At 44.9% G+C, this 20482-nt stretch overlaps 1 protein-coding gene across 1 annotated transcript in view; it reads right to left on the minus strand.

Annotated features, from left to right (window-relative positions):
• Positions 1 to 12370, minus strand: part of UACA (uveal autoantigen with coiled-coil domains and ankyrin repeats) — a 48277-nt gene extending 35907 nt beyond the window's left edge. Inside the window, exon 1 of the mRNA XM_083184424.1 lies at positions 12143 to 12370. Coding sequence (XP_083040550.1) covers positions 12143 to 12190 — 48 coding nt within the window. The 5' untranslated portion in view covers positions 12191 to 12370. The remainder of the gene's footprint in view (positions 1 to 12142) is intronic.
• Between the last annotated feature and the right edge of the window lie 8112 nt (positions 12371 to 20482).

The raw sequence follows: 20482 nt of genomic DNA on the forward strand, positions 1-20482 counted from the left end.
CGCAGTCAGCTTCCAACCGGCTAAACCCACCCTTGCCCTGGGCAACTGGCATGAAATCTCCCCATGGCAACGAGCAAGTAGGAAAGAAGCACTTGTGTGCTGGGCATAACAGTGTGTGCCATAATATGTAATGGTCATTATCCTGGCGCAGTGTGGAATTTTATATATATATATATATATATATATATATATATATATATATATATATATATATATATATATATATATATATATATATATATATATATATATATATATATATATATATATATATATATATATATATATATATATATATATATATAGCTATTTTTCAGCAGGCTCCAGCAGGAACTGAGGCCCTTATTCTAGTTCACTCTTTCTGACAAAATATTTTTTAGATGGACAAAACCATGTGCACTGCAGGTGAGGCAGGTATAAAACCCCACCCAAATCTAATTATCTCTGCACAATTAACACCTGCCTCACCTGCAGAGCACATGGTTTTGTCCATCTAAGAAATGTTTTGTCAGAAAGAGTGAACTAGAATAAGGGTCTCAGTTCCTGCTGGAGCCTGCTGAAAAATAGCTATATATATATATATATATAGCTATATATATATATATATATATATATATATATATAGCTATATATATATATATATAGTCCCAGCGTGGCAGCACACTCACTTAGCAGGTAAACTTGGCTGGTGCCTTCACCAGTGACTGTCACCTGAGAGCACGTATGTAGAGAGCAAGGATGTAGGAGCGGCACTTCAGCAAATAAATATACAAGTAGACTTATGCAATTTGCAAATTGCATAAGTCTACTTGTATATTTATTTGCTGAAGTGCCGCTCCTACATCCTTGCTCTCTCTCTCTCTCTATATATATATATATATATATATATATATATATATATATATATATATATATATATATATATATATATATATATATATATATATATATATATATATATATATATATATATATATATATATATATATATATATATATATATATATATATATATATAAAAAAAAATTTTTGTAATGGAAAATGTGCCCTACTCGGTGGTCAGCACCCTATCCTAAAAAAATCCTACAGTGAACACTAGACATCTGATCGGAGCAAGAATTGAATAGCTCCAATACTACAGACTGAGGTCAGCAGGGATGCAACATATAAATTGGTCCCATTAAGGAAGATTACATTTATAAAACCTGTTGTTTCACAGGGAAGTGCACAGTTAAACTTACTTATGTGCTTAACAGATGTGGACAAGAATGTGTCCTCTACTAGAGTAACCTTCACAGCATGGAACGGCTAACACACTTCTGAGAACTGGACTGAATTTCCACCCAAGTAGAATAATTTGGCTCTTTAGCGCTACAAAATATTGTTGCCTGTCTTTACAGTTGCACTATTCTGATGTCCCACAAATTAATTAAGGTGCCCATACACGGTGCGATCATTGTATGCGTTTTGGTCCTGAATGCATCGCATGCAAATCACAGCACATACTTTTTGATCTGTGTGAAGGAATGTGCGCGGCAGCACGCATCGCACCATGTATGGGCACCTTTAGAAGACATACAGAATGTATGATTAGTACACTCAGCCAGGCATACATACGTGTGGTCACGTCCAGAGAGTGGTGGCTCGGTTGTGAACAAATCTTGATTGTCGCTGACCGTTTTATGGATCCAATACATCGAAACAATCTGAGAGTCTGCTCAATATGAGTCAGACAGCATGTTCTGCATGTGGACAGATTTCGCTAATCAGGTTGCTTGTAGCAGAAATTGGCCCAAATCGATGCATCTGACATCCACCTCGGGTACGGTGTGCGGTTCAGGTTTTGAAGAAGCTTATACATCGGACCCTGGGAGTGAAAGCCAGTGCATGTGCAGTCCTGCTGCAAATAAGGAGAGCAGAAAAGGGAGGACGTATTGCACTAGTAAGGTGAAATTATTACTCCTGTAACAGCTCAAGGCATAATGCATTTTGCGGTACTTGTGTATTATCACGGCGCCCGATTTAATCTAAATTGCATATGATTTAGCGGCCGATTTGATCCGCGATGAGATTTAGCGGCTGATTTTCTGCCGATTTGCATGCTAATCCATCCTTGCACAACCCCACTATCCTAGTCAGACCAAAGCGTTGCGAACGGACACGGTACGCGTCCTCTCGACTTGCTCATAAAGCGTGGCGAGCTTTATAAAGCGTGGCGAGCCACTGAGCCCGAAGCGTGGCGAGCCCTGCGAGAGGATGAGGAAAACGATCCCGAAGCGTGGCGAGTGCAGCGAGCCCCGCAAGGAGACGCGGAATGCACATCAAGTAATCCGTGTCCGCTCGCCACGCTTCGGGATAATTTTTTGCGTTCTTCACGTTTTGGGCTCGGTGGCTCGCTGCGCTCGCCACACTTTATAAAATCAACTCCACACCGACGTGGATAGTGGGGGTATGAACAGGTCGGGAGGACGCGTACCGCATCCCTTCGCCACGCTTTGGGCTAACTTGGATAGTGGGGGTGTGCAAGGATGGAATAGCATGCAAATCAGATTTTTGCATGCGATTTGCGGCCGCCTTGATAATACACAAGTACCCATTTTGCTCATACAGGTGTCCGCTTCACAATTACAGAATTATCAAGAACGATAACTGGTCTTTAATAGAGCTACCCCACAGATACAAACTACACAAGTGGCTGCAGACATCATAAAGAGAGTTGCATTTAGAGACAAAAGTGACATTTTCCGGAAATTTTTTTTTACTAAGTGAAGTTTTTAAACATTGACATTGATAGCATCAATGGACTGAATTGTGGACTACCCAAGTGGAGGAGAGCTTGATATTTATTATTTATAATTTATTTGCTTATAATAGTCAAAATGCCCAGCCTTTGCCCACTGCAGTCTTACTGGTATATGGTCGTTAGGTCGATACACTTAAGGTCAACATGCATTGGGTTGACCACTGAAGGTCGAAATGGGTTAGGTCAACAAGCTAAAGGTTAACATGGATGGAAGGTTGACACAAGCATTTGGTTGACAATGGCTGGGTCAACATGGGTTTTTCACTTCTTTTTTTTTTTGAGCCAACAGGTGGTATTTCATGCCCTACCATCCACTAGGGCGTCGAGGGAAAATAGAATATCACATGCAAAACTTATCAAGTGCCTAATAGTATTGAGCCCTAATGGGGAGCTTCCGGGGAAAGAAGGTCATATTTGCCTAATGTATGGGGGGCCTTTACAGTGTGTACCTTTATGAATCTTTGCAGAAAGCAGATTGGTATGAAGAGAGAACAAGGTTTTAACTCCGGTTCCACTTATTTAAATTTTACAAAGATTGAACAATGAAACGGGCAAGAGGCGCAGTGATAGCCCAATCATACATACCTCTGCTACTCAACATTTGGTCATTTGCGTATGTGCATTAACAGATAGATAGATAGATAGATAGGCAAATGCCCTACATGACTGTAGACTACGTAAAAAAAAATCAACATGTACAAAAAGTCGACATGAATATGGTCTACAAAAAAGGTGCTAATTTGTATGTTTACAAAATGTTTAGCAGGAGTGGTGACTGGCTCTGCTCCTCACAAGGGAACTAAGGGTAATAGGTAATGACATGGATAGTAAATTTGGCAAAAGTTGCAAAAGCATGAAAAAATTTTAATAAAAAAAAATAAAATAAAACAGTGTTGACTGTTTGGCCGCTTGTTCCGCCACCCCTGGCAAAGCTTCAGAGTTAAGAATAATAAAACAGGTGCTGTGACCTTGGTCAAACAACTCAAAAGCTGTGGGAGTTTTGCAAGCATTTTATAATTGGTATTATACTTTGTTGCACATATAATATGACAGTTTACTAGACATAGTAACGCAAGCTTCAAACACAGATCTTGTTGTATTTACTGCCTGTGCCTACGAGTCCGTCTTAAAATTGTCAAACTAGAAGTGGAAACACCCAGCAGTAACAAGGATACACCTGCCAAGCTTTACCAAGGCAACGGTATTAGAATAGAACTCATGAGAAAGAAACCTACAGCATTTGGGGACAGTGAAGGAAAGGCAATTGTTGTTATCACCACCCGAATCTCTCGTCTAAACTGGCAGGAGATTTTACGGGCAATATCCAATAGGTGCTGGTTATCACACATTATTGTTGGGTTTAGAATTTACTAAATCTACTAAATAAGAAAAAAATAAGAGGTTATGCTGTTTATCATTTCTCTACTGCATCCTGGAAAAAGATGGACAGTCTGATTGGTTTCTATGGGCAGCATCACTTTTTGTAATTTTTAAAAACTTTAGTTAATTTACCGCTAGCTATGCTACTTTTTTGTTCAGTATGATTTGCCAGGAGCCAGAATCCCGGCGGTCACAATCCCAACAGCAATAACCCCGCTACCAGAATGCCGACAGGAGGGAGCGCAAAGAGGCCCCTTACATGCGCGCCATGCAGCAGGCCCTCACTTTGCTCACCACAAAGTTCTATTCCCCACTCTAGGGGGGGTCGTGGACCCGCACGAGGGAGAATAGACTTTGTGTGCAAGCATCCGGTTGGTGGTGATGTCAGCAGTGGGGATTTCGGCGTCGGGAATGTGACCGCTGGGATCCCGATTGCCGGCATATTAACTGAATACCGCTACTTAACCTCCTCTATCTCTGTATTGTTTGTTTTTTTCCAATGGTTTGTGTTTTTGTTGTTTCTAGTAAATCTTCTGAGTACATACTTTGAATTTAGCTGTAATTAATTACTTTGACGTGGAACCTGACTGTACTTGCTCTGGATTGCATTTTTGCTGAGAATGGACTTTACAGTGTAAAATAAAAAAATTAAAGTCATAATGGTAAAATAAGTGGGGTGACACCGATGGCGCTTTCAACAACAACAAAATGTACATCAATTCTTTAATTTTAGGGTTACGAGGTTAATTTGCTGGAACTTCAAGTGGACTTGTCAATGTCACAGCACATGGATTGTCTGATCAATTCTTCTGAATAAATATTAAATCCACAATTGGAGCCTTTAAACGGTTATTTCTTTATACTTTGGGACAATGTAACAGTCCCGAATGACCACAACTTCCAAATATTGACTTGCTCCCACTGCAGGACTTCAAAGTAAACAGACAAAAAAATACAGCCTGAATACAATTAAATTAGGAGGGGACAGTCAAGACAATAGCGCTGATAGCACATCATAGGACAAGGATTTCTTGATGGCAGAAAGTGAAAGAATTCTGACTTGAATAAAACCCCCAATGCATAAACAATGTGACAATTGGGAGACACACTTCACAACTGAACAAGCAACATCACCGGGATTACAAATTGTTATCTCTTTCTTATAAAAAGAGCCAACAAGTGTCTTTAGTGCCTTAACAGGGAACATTAAAACAACACATACAATCAACACAACATAAATGGTAAAACAAACAAAACTAATAGACAACCAATACCCCTTTCACACCAGAAAATGCAGGGACTTACCCGGGAATATGGGCACGGGATCATGAAGGGACATTCCCAGGTTCGCCCCTTTCACACCGGCCTAGTCCCTGCATTTTCTGGTGTGAGGGGCAGCGGGTGGTGGGGTCCAGACTGCGGGGATCCAGCAGCGGCAGCTGAGCGTTATTTGCCGGGCAGGGGGGCGGGAGAATTTTAAAGCATTTTGAAAAGACTGGCCGGACACTGATTGGCTGCAAGCGTCCATCCAGTCTTTTCAAATCCAACAGCTCTGCCCACCCCGCTGCCCGACAAATAGCACTACAAGCGCACAGCCGCCTCTGCCGGATCCCCGCAGTCTGGACCCTGCCGCCAAGATCCTTGGACCCCGGAACCCGCTGCCCAGATGGAAGCAAGCCGGGATACCTTTCACACCAGCCTGTTTCCCGGGCTGGTCCCGGGAGCAACTCTGCTATCTAGCAGGGTTGAATTCCTAGGACCCTTGCACACCAGTGCTAGGGGTCAACCCGGGAATTCAGGCTGGTGTGAAAGGGGTATTAGTGACCAGTATTAACAGAATTTGGCTCCCTGCAAGAGGGTGCGATGATAAAGCAGTACAATCACTGGCTGTGAGGGAGAGGTCACTGGAGACATAATGCAGGTTGAGATCCAAGTGGGTATATGGCCCTGACAGATCTTTCATTCTAGGGGAGTGGGCTGGTGAAGTATGATTAGAGTATGATTAGATTACAGAGGACAAAAGGCACAAGTAAGTATGAGGAGAGCTTGAATGAACAGGTGAATTTTCAATGGCACTTTCACCCTATTATCTGGCAAGTAAAACCCCTCCTCATACATAACAAAATGCTAAATCAGAACTGCTGGACTGTCTAAACCAGGCATGTCCAAACTACGGCCCTCCAGCTGCCAGTCCCACCATGCCTTACCATAATTTTATTTTAGCATTCCAGAATAGTAAAACTATTATAATAGTAAAACAGAAAGAGCAACAGAACACGAGGACATGCACTGAGAACTAGAGGGAGGAAGATTCAGAGGAAATTTGAGGAAGAATTACTTTACAGAAAGAGTAGTGGATAAGTGGAATAGCCTCCCATCAGAGGTGGTAGAGGCAAATACAGTAAAGCAATTTAAACATGCTTGGGATAGGAATATTGATAGCCTTACAAAGAAATAAGGATCAAATATGGTTTGAGGTAACATGTTTAAAAAGGGGCAAACTAGATGGGCCAAGGGGTTCTTATCTGCGGTCAAATTTTATGTTTCTATGTGTACAGAACATCACTTAATAAAAAAATCTGTGAAAAATCATAGGTTTTATTGTTCAACCAAATCACAGAAATGGCAGTGCCACCTTAACTAGGGGGAGGGGGGATCCTCCAAAAGAAATTCACTGACAGTCTCCCTCTGCCCGCTCAGGAAAGGACAAGATCAAATTCAACTCGTCTTTGGCAGGCACAGACCACTACAAGACAGGAGTAAGAAGTAATCTGACACCATAATCTCCAGCAAGAACAACACCTCCAATATCCAAGGATCCCTCTTTGTGGAGGCTCAAATTCCAATGGTAGGAGTTTCTGGGACCTGGATTTAATAGAAAATCTAATTGGTGATCACTAACTTCTGGGCTGTACAGGTATCAAATAAGACTGGTGACAACCTGTGCCAATATACCTAAACTTTAAGTCACAAAGTGGCAGCTTAAAAGAAAAACATACTATAGATGTGACAACGACGTTGCCTCCATTTAACCCATTCATAACAAATTAGTCTATTGTTACCAAATAAGAGATTCTGACTGTCCAGCTGCTAGTGGAAGTGGATATGACGTCTATGGTAGGCAGGAGTCAGGACCTGTTGAATCAAATGCAATTAAATATCTGCAAGGTGTAATATCTCTAACCCTGCATCAGCCACTAGACTGTGACCGACAAAGCAATTCAATTGTTGCTCAGTTCAGGTGCGAATAGCCATTTGTGTGTGGGAGGGACTGTGGGTGGAGAGGTGAGAAAGTTTGCGCAAATGTGTGAAAACTGTCCAATATGGGCATCCATATGGGACATTTGACCCTGTGGGCAATATTTTAGTTGGGTTTTAGCAACTTCAAGCAGCTAAACCCAATGCTTTTCGTTTGTGATCATGAGGAGTAATGGGCATCCAAAGAGCGCAAGAACTGAATTGCTCTCACAAGAACCTATTTCTTTGACCAAATTGAATTGCTTAATTTGGGTCTTTATTAACAAATACAAATATTTAAAGTAGCATTATAACTACAGTTAGCCAAACATGCTATAAACAATCTGGTTTCCTTGTTAGAGCTTTTTAAAATATTACAGGTTGAAAACAGTAATTTGAAGCATATTGAAAAGGATATAAGTTCACCCAAGTCCAGAATGAGGTATAAAACTGGTTCCTTTTATTTGTAGGATGGGCAAAGCCACTGCAATATTGACCACAGTATCATGCAATTAAAACTCTGTATTGCAGCACGGGTTCCCAAAATGATCCAGATGACAAATACATATGGATCTAAAAGTTTGCCGATTACTCAACCGTACAACGTACAAAATCAGAAAGTTTCTCCTGTGTATGTTTTTTTCAAGAGATAGATAGATCATTATATTGGAAAATGTAAAACTTTCATACATTTGAAGGAACAGGACAGGATTCCTATATTAATATCTATATATTTGCACAAAGGGTGTGGATCATTAGGTCAACCACAGGAAGGTCGACATGCATTAAGTCGATGGGTCTTAGGTCGACAAGGTCATTAGGTTGACAATGAGAAGGTAGACAGCCAAAAGGTCGACACGGACACCAAATTGGTGCACTTGCCATGCTTCGGGCACGGTGCCTCGCTACACTATTCTATTCTCCCTCCACGCCCTAGTGGACGGTAGGGCATGAAATACCACCTGTCGGCGCAGCAAGAAAAGTGAAAAACCCATGTCGACCTAATACATGTTGACCTTTTCAATGTCAACTTAGTGACCGTATACCTACACAACTACGGCAGGCAGAAAACAAATCTAACTGGTCTGTGGTGGAACTAATACAATTTAAGCTACATGTGCAAACCATTTGTACAAGTATCAAAATATACTAATGTGTATTTTGTTTATTCTATGGGGTATTCAATTAACTCAGAGATTTACATCCATAAAATACAGTTGTTTTTTTGCTAATAAATTGTGCAGGTTTTATTATATATTACTGCAATTTTTTTTCTCCTTAACCAATTTGATCTATTTTTTCCCGTTTTTTGCAAAAAAAAAAAAAAACATATAGGATCCGCAAAAAGAAACTGACCTATGTATTTTTGCCACGAATGCTTCCTTGTCAAGGATTTAGTTTCGCCTGCCTTAATCCCTGATAAATCCCAGCCTCGGAGCTAATTGGATAGCCCCAGGCAGGCTAATTAGCAGGGGTAAATTACCACAGCTAATTAGGCACCACCCTTAGTGTTAACAAATTAAAGACAATAATAAGAAGGTATATGTACTGTAATCCTTTTTACAATAACAAGTTTGTTTTGGAACTAGTCCACAATTTACGATTTTATTGACGGTATAAATCGAAACAAAATTAAGATCTACAAATCCTTAAGGTGCCCATACACTGTGCGACAGAGCAATGCAATGAGATGCGTGCTCCCGTGCACATCTCCTCCCACAACACAAAGTCTGTGCAGCCTGTGCACTGATACACTAGATTGTATCATTTCTAGTACAAAAAGCACAATGCTGTAGCACATCATATGCTTTTTGTAATAGATGCTATGTAATCTAGTACTAAAAGCACAGAGTTCATTGCACGGTGTATGGGCACCTTTACTCGTGGCCGGATTCAGAGATTTATGTAAATCTATAATTTTTAATGAACTGTGTGGGTGCCATACCATGAATGGGCAGATCAGGTCCTCCAATGTGGCGACGATGGGAAGCGCTCCAGAAAACGTGTGACTTTGGCCCCGTTTTTTTTTGTTTTTGTTTTTTAAGAGGGATGGAGCCAGTGGCAGCTTTTATGGAAAGTGTGCAGGTTGCTCTTTTTTTTTTTTTTTTTTTTTTTTTGTACCTTTCATACAGAAGTGAGTTACACCATTCTACAGTGCAATAAAGTACATGAGTTTTTGATGCACTTAATAAACCAGACAAGAAATTCTTGCAGACTGTACATATGCTGCACTTAACGCTAGTTAAATGGGGGAGTTAACTTTTTTAATGTATAAACTGTGCAATTACCGTGCACTAGGGACGGCCATCCGGCTAATGTTCGGCGCGGCTGCCCCCTTGGATCCCGCCGCTGTTTACGGCACAAGAGATGCATGAATGTCTGTCAGGCATACATCGCTTGTTACATGCCAGAAAGGCCAACTGGGGATAAGATTCATCAGCAAGGGACATCACCGGAGTGGTGGGTTTACGCTCTCCCTGCTTCGGAGGACAAGCTGTTAATAAATCTTGTCGATGTCCCTTCCTGTTTTACCTTGTTAAATGATGCGAAGCAGGAAGTGTTATAGCGGCGCGATAAGCGCCTCTATAATACATCTACCCCCCTGGCTTTATACATCTAAAATAAGAGTCTAGCACAGTGGTTCCCCTATCATGTTGAGAGATTTAGGAAATAAATGAAAGTAAAGTGTCTATAGGCCATCCTTAAATTCAGTTATGTTGTGAAGGACAGGTGGTGCTTCTTGTCCACATACTTTATGATTGGCAGCCACAAGCACTTGCTTTGTCTATCAAATTGACTGTATATAAATTAAAATTGTTCCTGAAATGCCAATCCATGGCACCCCTGAAAATGTCTTGAGGTAACCCATAGTGCCACGGCAGTGATGCGATCAGCATCCCTATGGCCAGGATACAGACGCCGACAACACCACTGCTGTCAGAAGATTGTCGAAGAGATCAGGATGCCAACAACGGAATACAGACAGCCCACACTTAACTATTCCAGGAAAGGTAGGGTCAGGATGAGGAAGATGGGGGTTGTTAGATTTAGGCAATAATGGAAGGCCTTAGGGCTGGGGTAGGCTTAAAGTGCGTACATACGGATAGATTTGACCAACGATTCGATCTTGTTAACGATTTGCTCTGAACTCCTGCAAAAACGATTTCTTGTCAAATGTTAAACGATTGAGCAAAGGATTGCTTAAAAACGACCGATCGTTAACGAGTCGTTATCGTTTGTCGTTCCTCCATAAACACAGTAGATTGATCTTCTGCCCTGTGATTATGGGTGTGACTAAAAAGAGGTTAAAAGGCATCCACCATTTTAGCTCAGTGCAGTTCTGCTGTTGGAGAGGCATGGTTTATACACCTGTTTTTCCCTGGTGAACTGCATTTCTTTTGCTTGTTAGCAAAGTGTGCTTTGAGTTTTTGTTCAGCATGGATTCCTATAGTTAGCATGGATTCCTATTCCTATGTTCAGCATGGATTCCTATCGTTTCCTATGGAAACGATTGGTACACATCGATAGCGATTGGTCGCTGATCTTTCTGCATGCAGGAAAGATCAGCGACCTCTACTAACGACTGGCGGGTGCGCGCATCGTCGCCTATATCGTCCATACACACGGAACGATTTGAGCGATTGGTCGTTAAAATCGATCGGGACCGCACAGATCGTTGGTCAAATCTATCCGTATGTACGCACCATTAGACATGGTACGGGGGTCAGGTTTAGGCACTAGTGGTAAGGATTAGGCTGCAGGGAGGGTTAGGTCTAAATTGTAGTGGACTAAAGGACCTTCTGACATCACAGGGGAGGAGTGGGGATGGAGAGGAGAGGATGAGCAAGGTCGGAAGAAGGGTCCCAAACGGACGCTCGCCACGCTTCAGGCATGGTGGCTCGCTTCGCTCGCCACCTGGTTACTAAAGGCAACCAGTGGCAGCGTGGATAGCGAAGGAGCAAGCCCCCGGCCTTGCTCCTCCCCCTAGGCGTAGAAGGTCCTTTAGCCCACTACAATTTAGCATCTACCCTGCAGGGTTGGAGTAGGCTTGCTGTTAGGGTGGTTTGGGGGTAGAGGGTTAGGGCACTTACGGGGAACCCTGTCGGGATTCTCTGTATCAGGGTGCTGTGGTCATTCCTTTAACTGCCAGCATCCCCACAACCATAATATCATATGTACACCACTGGGATAGCATATAATCCACAAAGCACATAAATTGCAATAACTCACACACCCAAATCTTAACATGGAACCATGATGCAACTCAGTAATACACAGCTCCCTGCAGGACATGTAATGTGATTACTATGACTGTGACACACTGGAAATGAGCCTGGCCAGTCCAGTCAAACAGCATTATACAAACAGGATGGTCAAAGGATTCTGCAAAAGGAAATTGATAACCCAACTCCACCCACTACTGTTTCAAAAGGTTCCCAGACAAAGTGGGCTTCTGTAATCTGTACCGAGGAGAACATTTGGCTGCAGGGCAGGCAGCATGTTCTGGCTGAGTCACACTGCTTAGTGCATAGGCAGCAGGCAATATTATAATACTTGTTGCCGTCTATACAGTGTCGCAAAGTAAGGAGTGAGAGAGCGCTCATGCTCAGAGGTGCATCTGGTTACTTAAAGGTTACTTGTAATTGCTATAAATGTAGCACTGCTCATGTCCCTTTGAACCCAGTCCCTGTGTTCTCCCCACACATAGATTATTGCACTCACTGTGATGGTGAATTCATGCTTCTTCAGCCTGGATTTCAGACTCTTCATGTTTGCGGGCTGCTCTCTCTCCTCACAAACCACACCTGCAGCAGTAGCTAGCCCCCAGCCGGCTGTTTCCTCCTCATGCCAGCAGCAAGCAGGCACCACATGTGATTAGCAGCTACTATCACTCGCTCGCTCTATGACTTCTGCACTTTCTCTCCTTTCCCTAGACTTTCCCTCTGGCTGTAAACGGTTCCCTTTCTCTCCTCCAATGAGATTGCAAAACATGATCCAGACTGACAGTCGATGGGCCAATCTCCAGCGTAGAAAAGTTTGTGGGCGGGACTTCCTCTGAGAACTTTTCCCCAGCTCTGGGTCCGGGACACACCTTGTAGCTGCGGGAATGCAGGTGGTGCAGCTGCATATGTACTACACAGTGCATTCCTTTTCCTGATCGGGGTGTAATTGTGGGTGTGGGTGTTTTCTTTTTGTTTTGTTTTTGTAACACATGCATTATTACTTCTGGTTTCCTTTTTAATATAACCAATGTAAATCACACATGTTATTTATTAAATACTGAGTGACAGGTTCTGAAAGGTACTCAAGCTTGATGGCTTGTGTACATCTTCAATGTTTTGCATCTGCGCTGCACCAATATCTATCTCAATAGCCCCTAAGCTGTAGCATGGCACTTGGGACAGGGAAGGAGCAGAAGTGGCCAGTGTTTCAAAGCATGGGGTGTTCCATTCCTGTTTTCTGGGCGCGCTGAGGCCAGTGGCTGCGTCCTCAAATGCAATATCAGGGGCTTAAACTGTGTGACACATCGGCCAGCCTGAGTAACCTGAGGGTTATGCACAACAGGCAGAAAAAGAAGACTAAGGGCCCGATTCAGACCTGCGTATATTCACTGTCTAGTGAGCAGATAAACTCCAACCCGCCTAACACATGCCCCCCTCACCCCCCACACTACACTGAGAGCAGATGTGTACGCTTACATGCGCACGTACAGAGGAAAATCATTTGATTGTTACTCACCATTAAATTAATTTTCCTCAGTTTGTTTATAAGCCAGGTCTTTACCCCTGCCCGGTGCCGACGGAGTGGGGAGGATGGCTTTGCATAGCGCAGAGCTATGCAAAGCCTCTCATCTGCTGGTATTACCAGCAGATGAGCGGCTTTCCCGGCGATGTTGCGGGAGCGCGCAGCAGCACTCATCGCTGGATCATACACACTGGGCGACTTTGAGCTGAAAGCCGCTCAAAACAGCCTGTTTGAGCGGCTTCCAGCTCAAAGCCGCCCAGTGTGTATGCCCCAGTGATGAGCGCTGCTGCATGCTCCCGCAACATCGCCGGGAAAGCCGCTCATCTGCTAGTAATACCAGCAGATGAGCGGCTTTGCATAGCTCTGCGCTATGCAAAGCCATCCTCCCCACTCCGTCGGCTCCGGGCAGGGGGAAAGCTGCTCAGTGTGTATGCACTGAGCGGCTTTCCCCGCACCGGTGATTGTCATCATCACTGTCCATACATGCTGGGCATAGTCGCCCAGTGTGTATGGACCTTTACTTTTCATATGGATGCTTTTCACCGAAATGGGGGTGGTCTCTAACATCATGTGGCGTCATCCACCTGCCCCGAGCATTTGCTGAGGTCTGCCCAGTGCTTCTATGGGCGCATCCATCTTTTGTGGGCATGCCCATAAAACACTGTGCGGACACCAGCGAACGGACCCTGCCTGTCACTCATGCAGCGAGCGACGCGGTGAAGTAAAAATTTGACAAAGTTACTCACAGCGGGGTTTGCCCATGCGCATTATCGTGCATGCACCACCCACCATCGTGGATGAATTCTGACCTGTACAAACAGGTTTTAATTTGCCCCCTTTTGGGGACACTACATATTGCGTCAGACATTCAAAATAACATGATATAGGATGCACGCTTAAGAAAGCGCTGGGACATCCAAGAAGAGACAGCAAAGAAACCGTTGATGATATGAGTGAGGAGAGCAGAGGAGGAGAGGTAGATTTGAGTATCATCAGCATAACGGGATATTGGAAGTCAAATTAATGAATGATCTCAGGTAGAGAGGACGTATAGGCCCTTATTCTGATCTGTGCGGAAATTCCCGCATTCTTACGGAGCGGTCCGCACGCCACGGTGTTTTGCCGCGTGCGGCCATCGTCCGTAGAAACGCCCACGTGTCCTCCGCATTCGGACGGACTCACTCTTTAAGAACAGGGCGTGTTTACGGACGACATACAAACCATGCGTGTGCGGGAGAAACACTCCGATTCGGCACGGTATTACAGAGTATTACAGAGTATGCTCGGGAATACCGCATCCGACCGGGAGCCAAGCGGTGCTACCGCACGTAAGCGGAGTATTTACGCCAAACAACCCACTATGAAGTATCTTCTGCAAGACATCACATGACCCACTTATTCAATTACCTATCCTCATAAAAAACTGCTTATTTGGAAATGGAATCAATTAGATTCCAATATATCCTTACAAGCATGCCTAACACATGCATTGCACACATTAACCCTTACAGCAATGTAAGTGCAATGCTTTGTATTACACCCTGTGTAAAAGATTAATATTCTGTCATGTCAATTGTTAGCAGTTTTTAAGTGTGGGACAAGTACAGCATATGTGGGGGATTACTAAGGTTTCCTTGAAGCAGCAATGGTTTCAATTAAAGCACTGACAAGCGTCCTATTAGTGAGTAATGAGTAAAGGAGTAGATTGTATTGGGTTCAGGTGTTAATGGTTGTAGTCATTAGGCGTACGTTCGCCTACCGCATGAACGAGTGGTGTCCGCAAAGCAATAGTACACTTGTGGACACCGCACATTTCAGCCCTTTTTGCTCGCGTGCATTCGGAGTGGTTTCCGAATGTACGCCCCCCAACATAAGTGTACTCCCCCGTGTCCGCCCATGTTTCCGCCCCGTTTTGCCCACTTTGAAACTACGCCCATGTGTCATTCCGCATGACGCCCATAATACGCCCCTATTTCCCGACTGATTGCGGGGACCAGTTTTGGACGGGCTTTGTCCGAACTGGTACCGAGTCAAGGCGTGGCACATGCGCGTAGCGTTCTCCACGCATGCGCAGACGCCGTAAAGACGCTATCCGTAAGAACGCGGTAAAGTCCGCATCAATCAGAATAAGGGCCATAGAGAGAAAAGGAGAGGATTTAAGGGGTGTACACGCAGTAAGATTTTGGAAGGATATTTTGACTAGATAGTCAAAATCTCCCTATTTTTCTCCTGCTTAAGGTGTGTACACACAGAACGATTTTTGCTAGTGAGCGACCGTAACTAAGCGATCCTGACTAAATGCACCAGCGGTTTTGACTATACTAGAATTAGCATACTTGGTGGGTATTCATTGCACATCGCCTATTGAATATCTTCCTCAGCAGTGAATACCAGCGATTTTGACTAGACAGCCAGCGATCTAGTCAAAATATTCTTGCATGGCAGCTTTTTTTTACTAGGCGATATTATAGGGAGATTTGTCTAACCAGCGATCTTTACTATCCTTCAAAGCAATTATGTATTTAAAATCGCTTAGAAGGATCGCTCCATGTGTACACCCCTTTAGTCAATAGATTGCTTAGCATAGATTTTACTGTGCAGGCAAGGCAATTTTGACTAGATCATAGACTATCATTACTTAGACAAAATCGCTTTGGGATGGTATAGTGATAGAAAATTTTCACTTAACTTCCCACAGCCAGGGGAGTGGGGAGCTTAGCTGCTGGTGCATGACATGTGCGCCCCCCCCCCCCCCCCCAATACATTAATTATATATTGTTTTCACCTACATGTTTGTTGCCAGTACAGCACTACCAGCCTTCCTGGTAGTGCTGTATGCACTGCGCTTCTCCAAAATAGGCTAGACTACACTTGTACATTGTCCCATGGTAAAGATTTCTGAGTGCCACCTTCTTCTCTGCTGCTATACATAGGGGTTGTTGCAACCCCTGGAGGATGACACCAAAGCCAGTTACTCCTGACTGGCATTGGAGTACTGAGGAATCTATATCCTGCTTTTTGCACTCTCCCTAGCTGCATCAGCAGACTCACTTGCCAGTGGCGTAACTTGCGCACTGAAGCCCTAGCAGTGGAGGAGGGGAGCTGGTGCTACGAAGACGCAGGGTCGCAGCGCAGTGGTCTGCTGGGCCAGGAGCTGTGGGAGCCGGAGGCAGGTCGGATGCTGGGGGCTGCTTGAGCCGGCACTCCCCCCCCCCCACATACGCACACACGTAAACTAATACGTGGTATAGTGCAGGCCCGCGTCAAAAATTTACACTGTAATGCCCATTACACATTATGCTACACCGTAATGCCCATTACACATTATGCCACACACCATTATATGTCCATTACATATTAGACCACACACTGTAATGCCATTACACATTATGCCATACACCGTAATGCCCATTACACATTATGCCATACACCGTAATACCCATTACACATTATGCCACACACCATAATGCTTATTACATATTATACCACACACCATACTCCCTATTACATATTATACTAAACAACGTAATGCCTGTTACATATTATGACACATACTGTACTGTAAGATCCTCTTACCGACATACTTGTTACATAGTTGTTGCCATGGTTACATGCTTAATCAAGAGGGAGCGGTGGAGAACCACTAAGGTTAAAACCACCTCTCAATGGGGGTTATTCTAGTCCATTCTTTCTGACAAAATCCTTCTTAGATGGACAAAACCATGTGCACTGCGGGTGGGGCAGATGTAACTTGTGCAGAGAGAATTAGATTTGGGTGGGGTTTTTCTTCAAAGTGAGATCTATATTGAAGTGTAAAATCATGCAGTCAGTATTTTCCCTGCACAGAAACAAAATAACTCACCCAAATCTAATTCTCTCTGCACATGTTACATCTGCCCCCCTGCAGTGCACATGGTTCTGTCCATCTAAGAAGGATTTTGTCAGAAAGAATGAACTAGAATAAACCCCAATGTTCAGGCGCTGCTAAGGAAAAGGACAAATAAAGTATATAATCTGTGATTTTGTATATCAACTCAGCTTCCACATGTGTAGGAGCTTTCCCAAAGCTCATAGATTTGTTAAGAGGCCTTAACAGCGCGTGGACATTAAGAGGTGGTTTTAACCCTAGTGGTTCTCCACCCCTCCCTCTTGTCTTTCCCTTAACACCAAATTTAGGGTTACATGCTTTTTGTCAGGGGTTACGTGCTTCTTGTCAGGAGGGGAAGCTACATGCTCATTGTCAGGGGGGTTTACATGCTTGTTGTCAGGGGGGTTACATGCTTGTTGTCAGGAGGTGGAGTTACATGCACGAAGCCACCGGTTGCATGCTCTGACTGGGGTCTCTGGGACAGCCTGCCCTGTGGACAACAGGCCAAGTAGGAGGGCAGGGCAGCAGGGGCTAGGGGAGCAACTTAGGACCCCTCCAAGACAGCCGCACAGCGGCAGCCACAGAACTCAAAAGTGTAAGCCCACAAACAGCAGTGCCAGCCGCTGAGTCCTGCCTGCATCATCATCACTGTGAACACCGCCGCCGCATCGGACACAGTGAGGATGGAGAAACAGGTGACGGGGCTTGGGGTTGCCAGACTGTGTGACTGCGCGCCCCCCCCCCCCTATTCACAGACTATAAAACGCCATCTGTCCGGACTAAGCAGCCTGGGTGCTGCCCGTAACAAGTGGCACCCCTAGGCCCGTGCCTCAAATCCAGCCCTGCCCCCAGTAGTACCAGCTTTGCATATATTCAGACCCCAAATTCTGCCCCTTACCTGATGTTTGGGGTCTGTGCATGCACTCTGGACACACTCACTGAGCCGTTCACTCTGGACAGGGAGGTCCGGGGGTGGGCAGGGACAAACCCAGCGTTTTATGGGCATCCATATAAAATGCTGGGAATGCAGGCGTGGGGATGCCTGCATGGGGTGGGCAGCTGACTTCGCATGATGTCAGCGCCCGCCCCCTTTTCGGCCATCTCCATCCAGGATAAAAGTAAGTATAGACTGACTTTTATCCACAAACGGAGGAAAAATCATTTGATGGTCAGCGACCATCAAATGATTTTTCGTCCAGGCGGCCGCATGCAAGGTACAGCCAGTATTTACCTGTTGGCTAGGCTGCAAACATACACAGCTTAGTGAACAGGTCTGAATGAGGCCCATAATGCATATACAGTACTCACACTCAATACCCACCCTTCTACCTGCCTGGCAAAGTAGTCTGGCTAGCTGGATCTCCTCCTCTTCTCCCTCAGTAGCCCTGGTCTGGATTAATGTAACCCCTACCCCATTTTCCCGCGGGTAGCTGTACCCCTTACGGGTTTCATGTTCCGGCTGTCACGGGGTGACAGCCGCCGCAGCAGCAGCCGGGAACAGCAGAACAGCAACAGAGGATGCAGAGCAGTGAGTGAGAGAGCGCCTCTTCTACCTGGTGCGCCTGCATCCTTTGACCTTTACTAAGCAGGTAACGCAGCCCTGCTCCTGCTCAAGCAGCTCCCAGCATTCGACCTGCCTCCGGCTCCCGCAGCTCCTGGCCCAACAGACCACTGCACTGCAAGCCTGCGCCCTTGTAGCACCAGCACCCCCCCCCCTGCCACGGCTGCGGCGCGTTAGCTACACCACTGGCACAGGCAGTGTATAAGGCTAAGCTCCGCCCCCTGAGGTCAGATTTCATGGAAGTTCACAGATGGCAATCCACTATTAAATAGTTATGACAAAGAGTTGTGTGTGTGTGTATAATATATATATATATATATATATATATATATATATATATATATATATATATATATATATACACACCTATACATACCGATGGAGCATCAGCCATCCTTGGCCGGCGCTCGCCAGATCCCTTGCGCTGGTGATAGAGACTGGGACGTGCATGAGTCTCACACGCACGTGCGTCCCAGTATCACAGCGGCTGGCCAGCGGCTCCCTGCTCGTCTCAGCTTCAGGGAGATGCTGGCCAGTTTGGGGGCGGTCGGGTGCCGGGGACCGGCGGCAGGCTCCGTTTGCCAAGGGGCGCGCAAGCGGCTTGTGCGCGCGCGCCCCTGGCGGTAGCCGGCCACTGGTGGGGCTGGCGATAAAATTGCCAGCCCCTACAAAGTTAAATCCCGCTTCATCTGTACCACAGGTAATAATATAACATCTACAGTGCCTAATGGTCAAGTAAAAGGTACACCGCCGATTTTCCGGCATAGTCTGTGGTTAGGCGAATCTGTGTGATGTGCAGCCGGGAAGGCTGAATTCACTTCTGTTCCTTCGGTGGCTGCGGTTTCCTCTGGGCCTTTGGAGAGCCTGTAACCCAAAGGGGAGATTAAGCCTACGGCTGACCTTAGAGGTTACAAACAACAGACCTCGCAAAGGTAAAGGGTGGGTAGGGTGGGAGCTGTTCCTAGGTAGCAATCCTATTCCCTAGAACAGTGGTAACCAACTCCAGTCCTCGAGAGCTACCAACAGCTGACATTTTCCAGACATCCTAGCTGCTGCAAAGGTGTGCTCATTACTCACTGACACATTTTAAAAGATCCACAGGTGGAGCTAATGACTTCATTTGTAATTCTGTGAGGAGATCTGGAAAACATTAACTGTTGGTAGCTCTCGAGGACTCGGCAGCAGCCAGAGACCTTCCCTTGCAGGCCATTATGCAGTCAGCACGTTGGTAATCCTCTCGGACCTTCGTGAAGCACTATTGGAGATCTTCCGATACCCAAAGGATACAATTCCTTAGAGCAGGCATGTCCAAACTATGGCCCTCCAGCTGTTGTGAAACTACACATCCCAGCAAGCCTTGCCATAGTTTTAGCATTCCCTAATAGCAAAACTGTGGCAAGGCATCATGGGACTTGTAGTTTCATAACAGCTGGAGAGCCATAGTTTGGACATGCCTGCCTTAGAGAAACCACCAGGTATGTGGTAGTCTACACACTAGATGTGGCTAGGTGGCAAGCCTCCCGATGAGCAAACCTTAATTTGCAGGAATTTATTATCTGCAAACTTTCTTTGTTCTAGGACTGGGGTAGCCAACTCCAGTCCTCGAAGTAACGGCAGAACCTCGAAGGGAGTGACCTTTGAAAAGGGAAGTGTCAATTCCTGAATTGTGCATGGCGGATACTATCCAACCCCTTATAGTGGAACGTCTGGTGGGACGGTAAGGTTTCCTGCGTGTGATAGATTTGAGATGTCAGATCTCAACGGAGAGGTAAGTGTTAGATCCTGATCTCTGCCTGGTCACTTGCCTGACTCATTATCTAACTGATCCCTGACCAAATCAAGTTCTACCAAGGGAGTATGAATAAAACTTGTTTTAGTGTGACCCCTT

The sequence above is a fragment of the Crinia signifera genome, chromosome 4 (genome assembly GCF_055691185.1).
Source record: "Crinia signifera chromosome 4, ASM5569118v1, whole genome shotgun sequence".
NCBI classification, from domain to species: domain Eukaryota; kingdom Metazoa; phylum Chordata; class Amphibia; order Anura; family Myobatrachidae; genus Crinia; species Crinia signifera.